The following is a 19606-nucleotide window of genomic DNA, read 5'->3' as shown; positions in this document are numbered from 1 at the left end:
TGACGTATAGCAATTTTGCAATATTGCAGTTCCGCACTCTGATCCCCACCCACCAGCAGCCACTTGGCCTACCTGTTGAGAAGGGAAGGGAAGAGAAGATGGAATAGGGACAAAGGAACTCAACTTACTTTTCCTGGTCCATACCTCCCCCTGCACACTCCCCCAATTTGTACTCCCCCTCCTATGCACCCCACACATGAAGGGAGGGAGGGAGGGAAGGAAGGAAGAAAGTTTCTGAAGCTTCATGCCAGTTTCCCCACAAGAAAACAGTGGGGAAGCTGGCAAGACATTGAAAATTGCTTCTGCTCCCACTGCTTTTTTGTCCACCTATGGTCATTTGTTTTTTTTGTTAGGTAAGGAAATAACTCTGAAATGATAAACCCATGGTGGACAGGTTGTCTAGTGATATTAAAGAACAAACTGAACTCTTTCTATCTTGTTGTTGTTGTTGTTGTTGTTGTTGTTGTTGTTCACTTGTGAAGTATATTTGTATTAGTGTATGGCTTAACCTGGGATAATTTGCTTTGTTTTTATAATCCTAGTCTGCACTTTCAGTTTTTTTACTCTTATTATTTCAGTTTCTCCAGCTACCCACTTGTGCAAGACTCTGGGCTGCTTACAAGGATTACGACAACAATATATACAATAATACAATGTAGACCCATCTGTGCCATTGTGGGGGTAGAGAACCACAATCATCAAGAACAATCCACATAGAATTAGTAATGGGTTTATATAATGCCCTGGCACATTGTCTGATGAAAGAGCCAGTCAGGGTTCTTTTAAAAGTTGGCAAGGTCAGGGCTATGTGGATCTTAGAGCAAATGTTCCAAAAGGTATGTGCAACAGCTAGAAAGTAGAACTTCTGGGTCTCACCAGAGGACACTCTTTAAGTTGGGATCTAAGGCAGGACAAACTTTTTTGGGAAGACATAATTGGAGATAGACAATCCTGCAAATATCCAGATCCTATGTCACATATGGCTTTATACACGATGAACAGCACTTTAACTTGCATCCATAAGCCAAGAGTGCAGCTTCTGTACCACAAAGGCTAAATGGGTGCACTGAGGTATGCCCATCACTGCTCCTGTGGCTGCATTCTAGAACAGCTATCCCTTCTGACTGGTCTTTAAGGGCAATCATATAGAGCACATTATGGTAGCCCATACAGGAGGTAACGAAGACATCACTGTCTATAAGTAGGGCATCTTGATCCATGAAAGGGTGTAAATGCCATGCAACATGAATCGGCACATACAGATACAGATAATCAGAGTTGGAAGGGACCTTGTAGGTCATGTAGTCCAATCCCCCTCCCAAGCGGGAGACCCTACACCATTTCTGACAGATGGCAGTCCAATCTTTTCTTGAAAGTCTCAAGTGATAGTGCTCCCACAACTTCCGAGGGCAAGTTGTTCCATTGGTTGACTGTTCTCACTGTCAGAAAGTTTCTCCTTATTTCCAGGTTAAATCTCTCCTTGTTCAGTTTCCATCCATTATTCCTTGTCTGGCCTACAGGCGCTTTAGAAAATAGCTTGACCCCTTCCTCCCTGTGGCAGCCTCTCAAATATTGGAAGACTGTTATCATGTCTCCCCTGGTTCTTCTCTTTACTAGACTAGCCAAGCCCAGTTCCTGTAACCGTTCTTCATATGTTTTAGTCTCCAGTCCCCTAATCATCCTGGTTGCTCTTCTCTGTCCTTTTCTAGAGCCTCAACATCTTTTTTTATAATGTGGTGACCAAAACTGGATGCAGTACTCTAGGTGTGGTCTTACTAAGGCTTTATAGAGTGGTATTAGTACTTCCCTTGACCTTGACTGTATCCCTCTGTTAATACAATTTAGGATTGCATTAGCTTTTTTGGCAGCTACTGCACACTGCTAGCTCATATTTAGCTGGTTGTCCACTAAGACTCCAAGATCCTTCTCACAGTTACTGCTATTGAGCCTGGTTTCACCCAGTCTATGTGTGTACTTTTGGTTTTTCTTGCCTAAGTGTAGGACTTCACTTTTCTCTACATTGAATTTCATTTTATTAGATATGGCCCAGTGTTCTAATCTGTCAAGATCCATCTGGATCTTGAACCTATCTTCTTGGCTGTTAGCTATTCCTGCCAGCTTAGTATCATCTGCAAATTTGGTAATTTCCCCTTCTATTCCCTCATCTATGTCGTTAATGAAGATATTGAAGAGTACTGGGCCTAAGACAGAACCTTGTGGCACCCCACTGCTTACTTCCGTCCATGTAGACTTAGACCCACACATTTTCCACTAGCTCCTTGAATGAGTCCAGAAAAAAACCCAAATTGCACACCAGTTCAATCCAGGGAAGCGATATCCCCTCAAGTACTAAGGTTAAAAAATCTCTGGGATTGGTGGTCCATGAAACCATGTACTTGGTCTTCAACTAGGATTGAACTTCTCTCCTTCCAACCCCCAATGGGCTTCAGGCACTGAAATAACATTACAGATACATGACTTGTTCAGCCCAGGGATGAGATATGTAACGGTGTATCACCAACATGACCTGTGTAATTGGATGATCTTACCCAGTGATTTAATATAGACATTACATAGGAGAGGTGAGGGTGTCAAATCTTGAGGGACTCTTGGAGAACTGGGATTTGACCCCCACCCCACCCCCGGCCTCCTGAAAACTGGTGGAAAGTAATCAAGGAGAAAAAAAGGAGAATCACTGCAACACTATGCTGTTTCCCACCAATCGCCATACATTTAAAAGAATACCACAATTGTTGATATCAAACACAACCAAGAGACCAATGTGAGTCACCCATATCCAAAGGCTAGTCTGCATGTAGGAATGCCTTTAAATTGCCATGTATGGCAGCTATTACAAGATATTGTTTAAGATTATATAGATATTATGCAAGATCCCTTGATGTAGAAGTTCTTGCAGTATCTTCAAATTATGTAGGCAGTATTTGTTTCATGTCAATCTAAAGTATTTTCAGAACTTCTGTTGTTATAAGGGGACTGTTTTATGAAGTGGTTTCATATAGATCTGATTTACGCTTCATGCTAGGAAATGATTCATTAAATAAATCACAATTAGATAGGTTCACACAGGATGCTAAATCAAAGCTAAACAAACACGATTTACTTGCTGTAAAGAGTGAGTCCAGTTACCTTTACTATAGTATAAGAGTTGTAGCGAGGAGCAATATGAAAATAATAGAAGAAATATGTTGAGTGGTTCTGGAATAGCCCACTTTGGTATGTTTAAACCTAAGAATTGGTTTCATATTTCTAAGTCATGGTTTAGCTGTGATTTGTTGAATCACATTAGCTGTTTCATACCTAAACCATTGCCAAATAAACCATATTTAGATTTTAAAATGCTTTTTGTTCATCCTGCCTTTATTACTTTTAATAGGAACTTACCTAATACTCCTCCTTCCTCCTATTTTCCCCACAACAACAACAACCCTGTGAGGTGGGATGTGCTGAGAGAGCATGACCGGCCCAAAGTTACCCAACCAACTTTCATGCCTAAAATAGGACTTGAACTCATACTCTCCCAGTTTCTAGCTTGGTGTTTTAACCACCACACCAAACTGGTATTCAGCTTAATAATTGGAAAACGTGAAGAAAGAAGGGATTTTTATTTTTCCCTAAAGAAACACTACATTGAAAGTTTTCCCATAAGCTTATATCAGCCTAAGTTTTTTTTAAAGTCTTTGCACTGATTATCTTGGAATGTTGCAGTAATGACTGGGTGAAAATCTTTACCCCACCTTAGTGTTCTTTGTTTGAGTGGAAAAAGTTGATAAAACAATCTTTTTGTTACTATGTGTGCTAAAGGATAAGTTGATTTGACTTTGTGAACTCTCTCTGTGTGTATATAGAAGCATTGCTCTATTGGATGCTTGGATGTGGATAGAAAAACTCTGCTGTAATATTTTGTTTAGTTCTATAAAGAGTTGGCTGGCTCCTAAGAAGCAAAATCAGTCATTTTCTTCAGCTTTGTGCTTGGATTCATCTTGCTAGTTGGCTCCCATTTAAATGAAGGAAGAATAAAGGGCTATTTTTATTTTTGATTGACATAAAAAGAAATTTTCAAAAACCATCCCTAACAATACAAGGTGTTTGAACTTTTCTATTTTCTACATCAAGCTGTTGGGTTAGAATTCACCAGCTCATTGAACAGAAATAATCTAAGGTGGATTAAATCTGAGATTTGGTTATGCCTCACAAAGGAAGCTGGTGCATTTAGTACATACATATGATGAAAATGTGTATATTTCCCTTTTTAAAATGGACTAGCTCCACATTTACCCTTCTTACCTTATTAAGCATATGTCTACAGTTCCCAAGTTACTGATTTTTTCCCCAAGGTCCTTGTTTTATTCAGTTCTCTGTTAAAATTTATTTGGCAATCGTTTGCTCACTATAGATCTCTACAAACAGTCTAATTAGAAGATAGTATCCTATTTAGTTTTTAATACAGATTGAGAAACCAGTCCTGGCTTTAAAAAAGGTTGTTTTTGTGGTTTTATCATTTGTTTCTTAAGTACATAAGACACACAAGAAAGGAAATTACTGTAAAATCTTGGTCTGCAATTTTTATTTATCTATACTGTGTAGGCATAGTGGGAAGTAAATTCCAATAACATTTGCAGCAAATGAATAGTATTTTATATAAACCCTCCTATGATATTATGGTTGTAAGCCATGATTATGGTTCAGCCTATCTTAATCCAGCCCACTGCTATTTCGTTAACAATGACTTACAGATAGGGCTTGATTTAGGATAACAGTTGGGACTATAACTTTCATCAGTAAATAATGCAATTGAGTCATCAAATGAACCGTGTCTGCTTTTACAACCTTTTTTGTTGCGGTTGTTAAGCAAATCCAACTTCTCCCATTAATTTTGCTTATCAGAATCTGGCTGGGAAGGTCACAAATGGCAGTCACACGACCATGTGTGACTGTTGTGTGACTGTAGTAAATGCACGATGGTTGTCAAGTTCCACAATTTTGTGACCACGGAGACCCTGCAATTGTCATAAGTGCAGGGACCAGTCATAAATCACTTTTTTTCAGGGCCATTATAACTTTGAAAAGTTGCTAAATGACTGGTTATAAGTTGAGGACTTCCTGTATTGTCATATTCTAATACTCAGTATTTCTCAGCCTGTAAGAACAGCTTCTGTTAGGTAACTGATTGCTCTGTTTCTTTTCTGCACTCTATATGCCGATAAATTATTCTGTAAAATTGACAGACCTTCTGGTGCAGATTTTAGATTATACTAGATTCTACCCACTGAGTTTTAGTTTTATGTATAAACTCTATAGCTAAGGAGGTTTAATTCAGGTCCTAAGATATTGATAGCAGGGCTGCAGTGTTTTGCAGTGATCACTTAATTTAATCAATTTTTAATTAAAAGTCTAATTATTTTGATCAAGATTCCCAATTTATTTACAACAGTGTCTTTTATAAAAGCTGCAGATACAACCAGCATTTAAAACATGCTACATTCTCTCACATAGGAGAAATACCTCTTTTGTGTTCATATCTGATACAGTACATAGCATCATCATTTCTGCTTCAAAAATACAGTTATTGTGATCACATAATCTACCAGTAAAATGTTCATATGTATTTCGCTAAGTGGCTCATATCCCGTTTTAACAGTAGTTTACATCTCAAAATCTATTTGGATGATCGAACAAATTACATTTTACACGTCCCAACTGATTGCTCGAAAAATTGACTACATGCTCCATAAAGCTGTGAAGAAGCCTGAAATGGATCGTTCGTAGCATGCTGAAGTTGAGTAAAATGCTGAGTAAAATGCTATTCTGGAACAGACAAAATATACTAATGTAACAGTACAGAACCCTTGGAGAAGAACCAATTCTAGGGAAGAAACAGGGAATTCTTTGGGTTTGGACAAGTATATCTACTTCTTGATAGAACTGTGCATGGGCTTTGTAAGTGAGGAGGCAAATATTCCTAAGAGAAGTTCCAAATATTTAATAAGATCAGAGTCATATAGATATAGATTTGTTGAATGCTGCTCAGGGTCACCTGTGAGATGGCGGTCGTATAAATTTGATTAACAAATAAAAAAATACACATTTTATTTGTCTCTCTGTGTGTAAAAGAATCTCCACAATAAGACTACTGTTTGCATCAAATTTTGTGAATGTTAAAGCTTATTTGAGAGAGTTCTTTCTATCCCATAATGGTTTTTTAAAAAAAAAAAAAAATTCCAGAAAATTGATATGCTGCAGTAATTTTGGAAATAGCCAATTTATAGTACCACTTCCAAAAGCATCAGGATGAGATGCCCAGTAATTTGGACCATAGAAAATGTGTAGCTCAGGGTTGAACTTCAGGGTCCTAAGAGTGAAAGCCCCACTGATGATATTACCTAGTTGGGTAATGAAATGTCTGCAAGAAAACAACTGAGAGCACCAAGGACCCCAGTAGTTTGTTTCTACAGGAAATATATGGGATCTGGGTCATGAAAAAGCATTTTCTGCATTTTTTCAGTGCCGTTGTAACTTTAGACGGTCACTACGTCAACTGTTGTAAGTGGAGGATGACCTGTACTTTTACTTTGGTAACCCAAAGGATATGGAAAAATTTCATAATTATTGAAACTAGTGCATTCCCTGTCTAGTACTGCAGTAGATAGTTTTAGAATGGTGAAAATGTCAAACTGCTTAAATTTTTTCCTGCATTTGGGTGAGAGTTGACATGCAATTTTAGGATCCTCCTGAACTCACTTGAAGAGCAGGTGGCGGCTGTGGCAGTTGCAAAGGTTTGTCTTGTGCTCTATTTCTGCCTATTTCTGGATTGGAGAGCCTTGGTCCAAAATGCCGCACCAGGTTAATTTATGTCATTTCCTATTGTGTTAATATAACACTGATGCTCTGGAAACTTCACTGGCTCCCAGTAGATATCCAGGAATGATTTCTGGATAGGGGCTGTTTCTCATTGTCTCTGCTCATCCCACCAGGCCTAGCAGAGAGGCATATTCCAGGTCCTTTCCATCAAACAGGGCCATCTTGAAGAACCCATGAATTGTGCCTTTTCTGTGGCAGTACCTGCCCTGTGCAAGAGCATCCCTCCAGAAATCTAGATGGACCTGATTCTGTCAGCCTTCCGTAATGTTCTGAGGACCTGGCTATTCCCCAAGACATTTGGGCAAGGAAGTTAGGGAAGCTTTCCTGGGAATGCAGCTTGGGGGTTTATTGTTTCAACCTTGAGCATCATAATTACATGGTGGTGATTGTTGTGACTGCATGCCCTGCCCAGAGACACTGTTGTGAGATGGAAGGCCTTATCAATCATATAAATCAATTAAACTATTTTTCAGCCATATAACAATAGTTGTCCTGATCTTTATTGTCGGTGCAAAGGTTTGTAGGTTCTAGCATCTAGCTTGGGTGTCAAACTCAAGGCCCATGGGCTGGATCTGGCCTGCGGGATGCTTAGATCCGGCTCGTGGGGCTGGCCTGGAAACAGTGAAGGACTGGCCCGCAGCCTGCGGTGCCTCTTCCAGCATGCGGCCCACCTGAGCTCCATTTTTGCTGGTAGTGGGTTGCAGGAAGCTGTCGCACCTGAAAACTGAGCTTGGGAGCCCATTTTCTCTGGCAGAGTGCTCAGGCCTCCACAGGTGCCTCCAATGCTGGCCATGCCCACCTTGCCCCCCCCCAAAGTCAAACACAACCCTGATGTGGTCCTTAATGAAATTGGGGTTGACACCCCTATCTAGCTGGCTTTTGAAAATCTGGTTTCAAGATAGGTAGTGGTGGGATTCAATTTTTTTTTACTACTGGTTCTGTGGGTGTGACTTGGTGGGCATGGCAGGGGAAGGATCCTGTAAAATCTCCAGAGGTGATATTTGCTGGTTCTCCAAACTACTCAAAATTTCCACTACTAGTTCTCCAGAACCTGCTGAATACCACCTCTGAAGATAGCTTGCTTGCTTACTTCCTCCCTCCTTTCCCTTTAAACATCTCTGAGAAATCCCTGTTTCATTGTTTTCTTTTTTTTGTCTTCACTCCTTGAATAACAGTATTGTACTACTTTTGCATTTTTGTTAAGTAAACTGGAGGGCTAGAACTATGAAGCCACCCGGATCTGATTTTAAGCTTTATTTGATGGAGGCTTAATCTGATTTTGTAGTTGGGAATTGCCTTTTTGGCTTCATTCTTGCCAAAAATTTTCTTTGAGCATGTATTTATATCTGAATTGTAGTATGCAATTCAGTGTTATTATGCAGTGTTAATGCCTAAGCATTTAGATAATGAGCAGAGTTTTGTGCAATGGTTAATTTAAAGTCTTAAATTGCAGTTTTTCCACAATTACATCTGCAAAAATCTCATTTCATAACTATTCTGTCAGGAAACTAATCATGCTTACGTTAACCTGGTTCACACAGTTGTAACCATAATGTCTTAAATAATTCAGTTGTCTCGGTTTACAGATCAGAAACAGGATCAGCCAAGACAAAACAGTTTCATCTTCCAAGACCTTCAATTTTAGAGAGTTGTGCTGATCAGTCTTCAAACTGGCACGTTGAGAATAGTGCTGTGACTGGTCCATATTTTGTGGTTTTAACCACTTGAGATTAAAGAAACAAAAATAGTTTGTGTTATGAGCCAAGAGACAAAAAACATAGGAAATATTTCTAAGAATTAAGACCTTTTTTCCTACTTGAAGAACTATCAAGAGGAAGAATTCACTGTTGCTGTAATTTTCTTTTGTGTAGTGAGGATAAATCTATGTTTGCATTAATGAACTTCTAACATATTACAAAAAAATCATTCAGTTACCTAGAGTTGAAAATAAAGAGTAATAAATCCCATTGGCCTCTCTGACCTGCACAGCCTCTCTGGTGCATACTTTCTCAAACCATGCACTATCCCTCACATATTTGCACATGCCATTCATGACCTGCACCATCAAGTACCCCTTCATTCAGTCTTCCACCTGATGGTAGCCATTTACCTGCCTGCTGGCCTTGCATTTGCAGCTTCCCAGCAGTGAATGGGGAAGCTGCTGGGAATTTGAGGGAGAGAGGGAGTTTTCTGATACTCTGCCAGTTTTCCACAAGGAAACTCAGTTTGAAGTCAAGTCATTCTTGCTCCCACTCTTTTTGCCCCGCCATTGGTCATTGCATTTCTCTGTTTAGATAATATCATTTGAAAAGATGATCCAATGGGGCTTGGCTTGTTTAATTTCTGATAAATGCATTAAATTAAATTAATCCTGTACTTTTAAAAAGCTTCTCTTTTGCTATGTCTGTCCTGTTTCTTATTGTTGGGATCAGATTGAATAGAATACGAATCGTGTTGGCGCTGTAGGTAAAATGCAGTATTGCAGGCTAACTCTGCCCACAGCCAGGAGTTAGATCTTGATTGATGCAGCTTCCATCCTTCTGAGGTTGATATGAGGACCCAGATTGTTGGGGGCACTTCGTAAACTGCTTAGAGATGGCTGTAAAGCACTATGAAGTGGTATATAAGTCTAAATGCTATTGCTATTTTTTGTTGTTGTATTCCTTGATTTCTCAGCCAGAGGGAACACTGATCAGCTCATAATGCCATCAGCATTTCAAGGATCAGCAGCAAAGACAATCACAGGTTAGCTGAGCCCCCTTGAAAGGCTGTGGTGTGGTGAAGCATCACTAAAATTCTGCATAAGCAAATTGCAGAGCTAGTAGGGTTGATGATTTTAGGATATTGCATATCTGCATTACATTTATGTACACTAACAAAGCCAGCTGCAACAATAAAATTATAATTCACAAAGGCTTTTACCTACTGCTAGGCAAATCTAGAAAATTTCTGAGGTAGTATCAAACCACCAACCAGGTAGTATTAAGCTACATTATATACTTTATTTTCTTTCATGGATGCCAGTTACCTAGTTTCTGTTTCTGATAATTACATCAATTTAACTGCAATCCAAGATTGAAATTGTATTTTGCTGCAAATCAGGAGGCAAGGATTTAGTGCATTTAAGGAAGAAAAAACTACATATGAAACGAGGCTCCTGTTTGCTTCCTTACATGAAGTCATAAGCTGATGTTGGGTCTCATACTTAAGAATACAGATAGCAAATGATTGGCAGGATGCTTTTCTTATCCTTATTAAGATAAGTAGTGACTTGTTCCTTTGGTTAGTACTACAATTAAATTTTATTTTTACTGTAATAATATATAATTGGTAGTTCAGGTGTTTCCATCCTTCCCCTGTAGACTGATAGATGATTCAACTGTCAAGAGCTGGTTTTTTCCCTTATAATTATTGTCCTTTTTATTAATAGTTACAGCACTGTTTTGTACTGATTTTTTTTTAACTCTCTAAAATTAAAGGTTGAGTTATTACTTAAAACAACATCTTTGGGTTCAGAGTTTGGTAATGCATTGTATTTACTAAAGTATACTGAATGGTATGAAGACCCTGAAATGTTTATTTTAGCAGATGGAGAAAAAAATCTTATGATTAAGCAGATAAATGATAGATGCAATAACACTACTGTTATAAGAGCGAGGAATATCTCTTTTTAAAATTTTGCTGACAATTTTAAATGTTCTGTGTTGATTAAACTTCGATTTTAGAAAGTTACAAATGGACAAAGGTTGAAATAAATTTGAAATAAGATTTTGGAATTAATTGTGAGAATGCAAAAAATCTTTTATTTTGAATTCCTTTTTAAAGCAAGCATAATAAGATAAGAATTGGATACTAGAGAGAACTAAAGATTATAATAATGGAAAATAATCAAACACAAGTCAGTTATAGAATAAAACAAAATATTTCAATATTGGACCAATTGAAGTATATTTTCGAACAATAAACCCAGAAATTAATTTTAAGAGTATTTGCCTGTATAGATGAACTTTTAAATGTTATGGAAAGGAAACACGTATAACCTGACAGTATTTAGACTGATTTGAAGGTGAATTTAAAAATGACAGCCACAAGAGTAATCTACAAAAGTAACCAGCTGATATAATATACAAAAAACAAACCAAGAGAGTGATATGGAAACCATTTATATAGACACTCTTCTTATAACCAACTCTGGGTGGCTCCAAATCAAAGTTGGGAGGTTTTAGAACATTATTTGAAGAAACTAAAAAACAAGAAGTAGAAGGAAGGAATATAAAGTTGTTTTATTTGATCAGGGTTAAAATATACATATTGTTATCATTTGTAACCCTTAATGGACTTTTGCTGACATCAGGACCGAGATGAGATATGAGAAGAAGATCATTTATTGCACTTTAAGAAAAGGTGATAAGTTACTAACATAGCTTATACTTGTGATCAGGGAGGAAGTCACTTCTTGACATATTTTCTTTTTTATTATATTCTTTTTTCTATTTTTATTTTTTTCTCCTTTATGTCTTGGCTTTTTTGAAATAAAATTTGGGGACCCATCCCCATTATGTTATCTTTCTCTCTAAGAGAGCCATACATAGAGAGACAAGAATATGTGTTTTACACAGAGGCAACATGGGATTTGCTGCTGGCAGGTACTATAATTTTAGTTGTAAACTCTTGATGAGCTTTAAGTTTGCAGGTTGCTGGTTGTGCACTAATGCTTTTCTAATGCCTTTGGATAGTCCTAAAATCAGGCTATGAGAGTCATAATATGTAGAAATACTAATACTAACAGATATAATGCTTCTGTCTAAAAGTATTCTCGAGGTTAGTATGGTTTGTTTTTCATTAACAGAGAACTCAACTGGTCCCTATTACAACTGGTCCCTATTTGTACCCTGTACAGAAAATTATTTAAGACAAATGATGCATGAGAAAAATGACAAATAAAGGTCTGGTTCTATGATTCTTACACTCTGTGTGATGAGTACTGTGTTCATTGTGGGGAGATGAGCTCACTCTTGTATTATTAAAGCTACATGGGGCTCCCTGTGTGGGCTGTAATACTTGAACAATGTACCGTATAATTTCAAGCAATAGGTGGTGAAAGTAGACCTGAATCACTTGAATAAAATCCAGAGATCAACTGTGTGTCTTTGTTTGTTAGATTTTATTGTGGATGTGCACTCTCAAACCACGCACGGATAAATACCTTATCTCAAGGATAGTTTAAATATGAATGTCCTAAAATTGCGTAAGCAACACAGACATGCTGAATTGACTGTGGGAAGGCTCTGAGAAAGGCAGGTAATAATACATCTATTTCTAGGTCAATTTGCCATATATTTTTTTTTTGGCAACTTGAGATAGCGTTAAGTGCCACTTATTTAATGCAGTAGAGTTGTAAGACGGCCCAATTAAAAAATAATAATCTGGACAGGGTAATGTATTGCAGAGATAAAGAGAAAAAGCCATCAGATGATACAGAGAACGCAAATGCCCCCTCCTAGAATCAGAGCCCATCAAGAACTCCAGTAGGTTATGAGAGAAAGGCCAAATTTTAAGGACTTTTTAAATTAAGACAAGAGTGGCAGACATGTGAGTCCTAGGGAGGATGCTGTTCCAAAGATGAGGAATAGTGATAGAGAAGGCATTCTTCTTGGATCCCATTAGATGATGACCCTGTCTTTGTGATGGGAGCAAAAACCACTGACTTATCAGATCGAACAGAACAAGCAAATAGGGAGATAGATGTATAAATGGCATCTTGACAGGTATGTGCAATTAAGCAGAGTACACGTTTACCCATGTTTAAACTGCTATCTAACTTTTCTTTAGTTTCTCACTTTTGCTGAGTACTTTTTCAACACCGTGTATTTATTACAAAGAACTATGAATATTACCTTCTGTTTTAAATAAACACTGTAGGAAATTCATTGCTTTATGGAGGTGGACTTTAATTATCCTGAAGCTCATCTATGAGAACATATGCTTACAGAGAGATGAAAATGATACGAATGCACAAGTTGGCTAGGTCCCCCTGGCAAAATTAAAATCATTTTTTTCCCTGGGGGTCCATCAGATTTCAATGATATATATGATTGTGCAAAAGGTCATGGGATAATGATGCTAAAGTAGAATCTATAATATTGTCTCACATTGATCTTGGAATTTATTTGTTTCCTCTCATGCTGAAACATGGCTGATTATGACAAACTCAATTAATAGGATAATGTTAAATGTTCATCAGTGTTGGACACTCTTTTTCGCCCTTATTAAATCTTCCTTCTTCATACAAAGCACCAAAATTACCTCTTTTTTTTGCATGTATTGAATGGAAAATTGTTTTCTTTTTCAGCCTTTTTTTCAACTTATAAAATTACGAAAACTTGGGCTTAGCGATAATGAAATCCAGCGACTTCCGCCAGAGATAGCAAACTTCATGCAGCTGGTGGAACTTGATTTGTCTCGAAATGGTAAGCATGAATATGTGTAAATCTGTATTAAGGTTTTTTTTACAGCACGGTTGAAAATGAATCAGCCTTAATTATTGCACTATAGAACTAGTTGGCAAATAGGTTTATGTATCTCTTCTTACTCTTCATGACTGACTTGAAAACAAACTATTAATGTCCAAATGAAAAGCAAGCTAATGAAGGGCCTGCCTAATATAATAAGGTCCCATGTTAGCTTGGCATGAAAATTTCCATGTCCATCCTTCTTTTGTCTGAACAGCTGTTAAGACTGGCTCAAGCCCTGCGTTGTGACTGCCTTTTTAATGCCGCCTTAACTGTGGCATGCAGAGTTTGCCACATATCCACATTATTTGAGCAACAGCAGTTACTTTGCAGGACTGGACAAGCTTTATGCAGTGCGTTCAACAAATGCCTGGATTCACACTTTGCATAATGGCTTTAAAAAAAAAAGTTTTTCCTTGATGTATGGTATTAACAAAGCCGTTGTGAGGTGGTTTTTTTTTTGGAGGGGGGAGTAGTGTCTTGTTATAACTCAGCTACCTGTGAATTATTTAATAAACACTGCCACCAAACATGATGCATAAACCCAATCATTGTCTAGATTTTGCATTGTTTTGCATATTGTTTAAGAAAGGGAGAAAGCTTATTTTAATTGATTTTTGTAGACAGTATGGGATAGAGGAACTCATAGTTTGAAAGATTTTTTTTTTTAAATTAAAGCTTGATATGAGATTAAGAACCAGCAAATGAAAGAAATATACTGCTGAACATATCTTGATCCTGAAAATTGTTAGCTAATATTATTTTCATTGTCATGTTCTCCCAGAACATCATGTCTGAGAAAGTTGTGGTATAGGCTGTACAAATGGTATGTTTTCCATTAATACTTTTGAGAAAAAAATGGCAGATAAATTTTATTGGGATCATTGTATTCCTGAGAATCGTATAATCAAAAGCCTACTCAGGTATTATTTAAACCAGATTTCCCATTCATATATGCTTCCACATTAAAGGCTGATAGCTCTTATATTTAGAGGACGTTAGATTAGAAAATAATTTAAAGTAACAATGGAGGCTATTAACCTTCTGTTGTTTTTAATAACAATTGCAATCTACTACCTAACAATTAACATTTCATTTGATTTTGGTGCCTGCCTCAACATTGTTGTCACAAGCATAAAAATAAAGGAAGGCCTACCCCTTGGACATCCCTGAAGGGAAGAAACTGCTTTTTAAATTCTTTACTGTGACCCAGCATCTTTGCTCTTTTGTCCTAACAAGCAGGGGTGGGATTCAAATTTTTTAACAACCGGTTCTGTGGGCATGGCTTAGTTGGTAGGCATGGCTTGGTGGTCATGTTATTGGCTGGGTGTGGCCAACTCAATATCACTCAATTCGAGGCATGCATCTCCTTGCCTGGCCTTTCATGACTGTGGAGATGCTGCAACAGTCGTAAGTGTGAAAAATGATCATAAGTCACTTTTTTCAGTGCCATTGTAACTTTGAATTGTCACTCCACACAAGCAAAGTACCAGCAAAGGAGAGGAAAAAAACTCCAGAGAAACTCCTAAGACAGGAAGTCTAGTCCTGCCAAGAATGTAAAAAGGGTTAACAGAGAGGCAGTTTCTGTAAGCAACACCAGAATGTTTCCTTCCTGCCTTCCTTACAGGATTAGGCCAGTCATTTCTTCTAACAACCGGTTCTCTGAACTGCTTAGAATGTTAACAACCGGTTCTAGCGAATAGGTGGAAAACTGGTAGAATCCCATCCCTGCTAACAAGTACCCACCAAATTTTACATGCCTGTTTTTATTTTGCTTCCATGTTCTCCTTCACTTTGAGTTCAGAAGTATTTATTCATCACTTGGACATACAAACTGTGGTCCTAGACCTCATGTGCCCCTATTGCCATTTGTTTATTAAATTTCTTTTCCACCTTTTGTCCAGTAGCTCATGGAATTCTGCTTTCATGCAGAATTCTCTCTTTATTTGATCCCCATAGTAACAACCTCATAGGGCAGATGGGCTTGAGTGTAACCGGCTGGCTTAAAGTCAGCCAGGGAATTTCCCTGGCAGAGGACAGACTTAAACTTGTGTTCTTCCCAGTCCTATTCCAGGACTTCAGCCACTACATCTAACTGTCTTTCTTGGATTAATAAAAAAAACCCTTTCATCATTCAGTAACTTGATAAACATTAGTCCTTTCCTTGCAGTCTGCTGCATAGGGAAGATAGAAGAAACAACACAGTGAAAGGAAGAAGACTATTAAGAATTAGTTCTCTATCGTTTGCTCACTTCAGCCCTGCCCAGGGAGTAGCTGGCAACAATTAGAACTGTGAGAAAAAGATGTGTATTTTTAAAAGAAATTGTCTTCCTTTGGCCTAACATTAACAACCCTTCCTATACCCAATGTAAAAGGATAGCTGTTGCATTTCCTTTCCTGATCAATAAAATAACTAGCCTTGATTTTTATAACTGATCTGACACTTTCTTTAGGTCCTTTTCTTTTCAAGGGTCTAAATTTGGAAACTACCTGACCAAAATTCTAGTTTTACGAAAGCTGGAAGTAGGTTTTGCTAGCCATTGTGGATAATGATATGTGTATTCTAGTTACAATGAAATCATCCAGTTGGGTGATCTACTGCCATTTTTTTAAAGGTATTTTAGATATTTTACTGAAGAGGCTAAAGGAGGACATTTTAAACATTGCTGAGTAATGTGCTTTGTGTTGAGCATTTGCTATAATTGTTATTATTTTTTGCTGTAAGTCTTTTCTATTTTAGGCACTTTTAAAATCTAGCTATAATGTAGTATTTGACTTCTCTCCTATTTCATTATGAGCTTCTTTGTGTCTTACTTGCTGAGAATTGCACTGAGTTTTTTATTGAAGTAGTTTCACAGCTAAAATACAAATGAGCTTCATAGATTTATTTTTCAGTGTAAATTTGGAAATATCACAGTACATGATATTTCTTAGGAACTTTCTTTACTTCCAAGTTATTTTTACTTAATTAAAACTACTTCTTCACTTACAGGTATTTCAGGTAGCATAATTAAGGGTGTGGGATATTTCTTAATATCAAAGAATATGTATGTGAAGATATAGATCTAACTATATATACATACAAGCACAATCACTTTGAAAACAAAGCATTAACTAAATGTTTTGTAGAGAATACCATGAAACATAGCACTTTTTAATAGTGAATATTAGTAATTACTAATAGTTCTACAAGCTTGTACCTTAAGTAATTGTATATTCTACCCAGTTTTGAATCTGCTACACATTTGCATTGCCCAAAACAGATTTTCTTTTAAAAGGCTTCAAACAAGTACTTCTTCCTTCTGTGACTAGTCCTGTTTTCATCCTGAAAGCTGACTGTTTCATGTTAATTTGATTCAGATTAATTCTAACAAGAATAGGGATTTGAGAAATGAGAGAATCTCAGATAGAATCACATTGCCCTGAATTTGAGACTGAAGAAAGCAGAAATGGTGTCAGAATTTAGAACAAGCATTAACATTTAGTTTTTAACAGGACAAACTGATGATGGAGGGAGTCAGGGATTATGAGATTGGCTGGGAAACTGTCACAGAACATTGAAGCTGAAGACTACAGCAGCACCCAGTAACTTGGAAGCAATCACAACATCCCCATATTTCATTCTCTCAGGAATCATGGATCCTAGGTTTTGGACATATTCTGTAAATTAATCAATTTGAAGTGCTTTGGTTCAGAAATTGGTGCCCTATGGTGCATTGTTTTGCCCAGATAAAGGTCATGACATCAAAGGTTTTTGTAGTATACAGATGTCAGACCTTGTTTTCATTTGGGTAACTTAGCAAAATGTTAAACTTCTTTTCCTTAACTACGGTTAACACATCAGTTAGTTCTAGTATAGACATTATACCAAGCCTAACCATAAGAGTTTTGGGTGCTGTTCTAATCATCTTACTCTGGATAATAAGTTTTTAATTAAAATTTTGATTGGCAAAACCAGGTTACAATTCCCTCGTTTGTGAGTTGGTGTTATATTTGTTTAAAAGATGTTGAAAATTTCTCTTTTGTTTATATGTGTAAAAAAATGACCAATAGAGGAAAGGAATCCTGCAGTCCAATATTCTAGTTTAATTGTAATGAATTAGCTCAAAAGCCAGAAAAACAGCTAAAACTTTGAGATCTTTAAATCTCTTCAATAAGCAAGCTGTAAAAAGAGGAAATTTTAGATGGAACTGAGAAGGGAAAAGTCTGGAAAAAATCCAGAATCTCTAATTGCCGTTATTTAAGCCTATAATGGTTAGAAATCTAGGAAGAGAATCAGACATCCACATTAGGCTCCACCTAGTGGCACTTATATTAGGTCCATAAAGTGTGGTTATTAAGTTACAGGGATGCACTGTTATACATTCGAAAATATAGAGATCCAGCTGCACTTCAACATTTCTGCATCTGCAAGAAAAACATACATATTCCTTGGAAGATGGAAATAACTATACAGTGTTTGTTGTTATGTTATGTTAAGTTAAGTTGTTACATTACGTTATGTTATAAAACAAACTAGAAGTTATTAAAGTTGGTACATTAAATCAAATATCTCTGAACATCTTAGAGCTATTCTAAGGTGACCAACCATCCTCCTTTAGGGAGGCCAGTCCTCCTTTTGTAAGTTCTCCCCTCTCTCGAAAAGTGTCCTCCTACATGTCCTCCTTTTTGATATTTGAAGACTAATCTGTAAAACTCCATATTTGATCAATGCTGATCCGATCCGTTGTGTGTGATGTGACGTATTTGTATTTGACATGACGATTCATCAAGGCTCGGTACAGTGCGGCGAGACGCGATTATGATACGCATGTGCTCCACGCACAGGAGAATTGTTTTGAGAGAGTGTGCCACGTGCAAATGGCTTTGTTTTTTTTCTTCAATTTATTTGTATCCTCCTTCTCATTGTAAAAAAGTTGGTCACCTTACCATCCTAATAAAACTATTGTTGTAAGAAGCATACTAAAATGTTTCTTGCAGCCACTCTGGCTTAGTAGGCCTTTTCTATATTCTCAGTTACTTCTGCAAAATTTCGTAAAAGACTGCTGCTTCTTTTCAAGAAAAACACTATCTCTGCTGATAATGGCCTAGCATAGGAGATTTTTCTTCCCTTCTTTTTCCTGTTCCCATTCTTAGCTTTCATTGCTTAGGAAGCTAAAGAATGCAACAACCCCTGGTGAGCCATTGTGTAATTTTACTTTACAAGTTACTTAAAGCCTTAAGTATAAATTTATGCTGGGGTTAAATCTATGTGAAGAAAAAAAAAAAAGAAATTTCTGCCTGGGTATGGTATGGTTTAGGTTTTGTTTACAGAAACTTCATAGGAAGTTAAGAAAGGGTGCTGGATAAAGCACAGTGGAATTGTTCCAGCCACGTTCTTCCCTCCCTTAGTTCAGATAACAGGGGTTTCACTTGCCTTGTTCAATTCTGTGGGATTTTAGTGAGGGGGTATGAGGTAGTAATGTCAGACTGACTGTCTTATTAGACTCCCATGCTGCACTGCAGGTAGGTTTTTCAGCTGTGACTGCAATTCACATTTCAGCTGTGATTCTCTTAGCATTAAGTGTATGGAAAGAAACGTGTGTCCTCGTATTTATAATCCTGCTTGCATGGCATTTTTCCCATTAGCCATGCTAACTTTCAGTTGATGGAGTGCCATACTGCGTCATAGAGCTTATACTTTATAGCCTTACGGTTTAGCAGTGCCAGGGTATCCACTGCCAAAGCATCTGGTCGGTCACATGTATAAATAAGAGCATTCTGTGTTGTGTAGGACAGAAAGGGTCCTGCACATTCAAGAGAATTGGATTGATTAACTAGCACCATTAAATATTCTTTGACCTGGTTAGCTGTAGAGCAGAATTATATAAACAGGCGTACATCAGTCTATTTGATCCATACTTAATAGGACATTTTCCCTAGTTAACACACACACACCTCCCCAACTATTGGCTTTTGGAAGAGTTTGCCAAAAATTAAAATTATTGTTGTTAATTGAGAATAAGGCATTAAAAATTCTTGTTAGGACAAGTTGACAGTGTTCAGAATCTGTGTTCTCTGGAACTGAAAATTGTAAATAGAGATGAAGAGTTTTAAATTCATTTATTTTATTAAATTTATATGATTACCAAATCAGAAAACCTAAAGTTGGCTTATATAATTATTTTTATATATAAAAGTAAGCAATCAGGATACAAATGATATAAAGTAAAACT

At 37.2% G+C, this 19606-nt stretch overlaps 1 protein-coding gene across 5 annotated transcripts in view; it reads left to right on the top strand.

The window, feature by feature from the left end:
* Window positions 1-19606, top strand: part of LRRC1 (leucine rich repeat containing 1) — a 120454-nt gene that overhangs the window by 14762 nt on the left and 86086 nt on the right. For all 5 annotated transcript variants that reach the window (XM_087916192.1, XM_087916197.1, XM_026695194.2 and 2 more), the window contains exon 2: window positions 13232-13349. In XM_087916192.1, coding sequence (XP_087772318.1) covers window positions 13232-13349 — 118 coding nt within the window. The remainder of the gene's footprint in view (window positions 1-13231; window positions 13350-19606) is intronic.

This window comes from Pseudonaja textilis, chromosome 1, assembly GCF_049901715.1.
Source record: "Pseudonaja textilis isolate UNSWEBS1 chromosome 1, rPseTex1.2, whole genome shotgun sequence".
In the NCBI taxonomy this organism is placed as follows: domain Eukaryota; kingdom Metazoa; phylum Chordata; class Lepidosauria; order Squamata; family Elapidae; genus Pseudonaja; species Pseudonaja textilis.
Note: the sequence above shows the minus strand (reverse complement) of the source record. Positions and strands in the feature narration are given on the sequence as shown.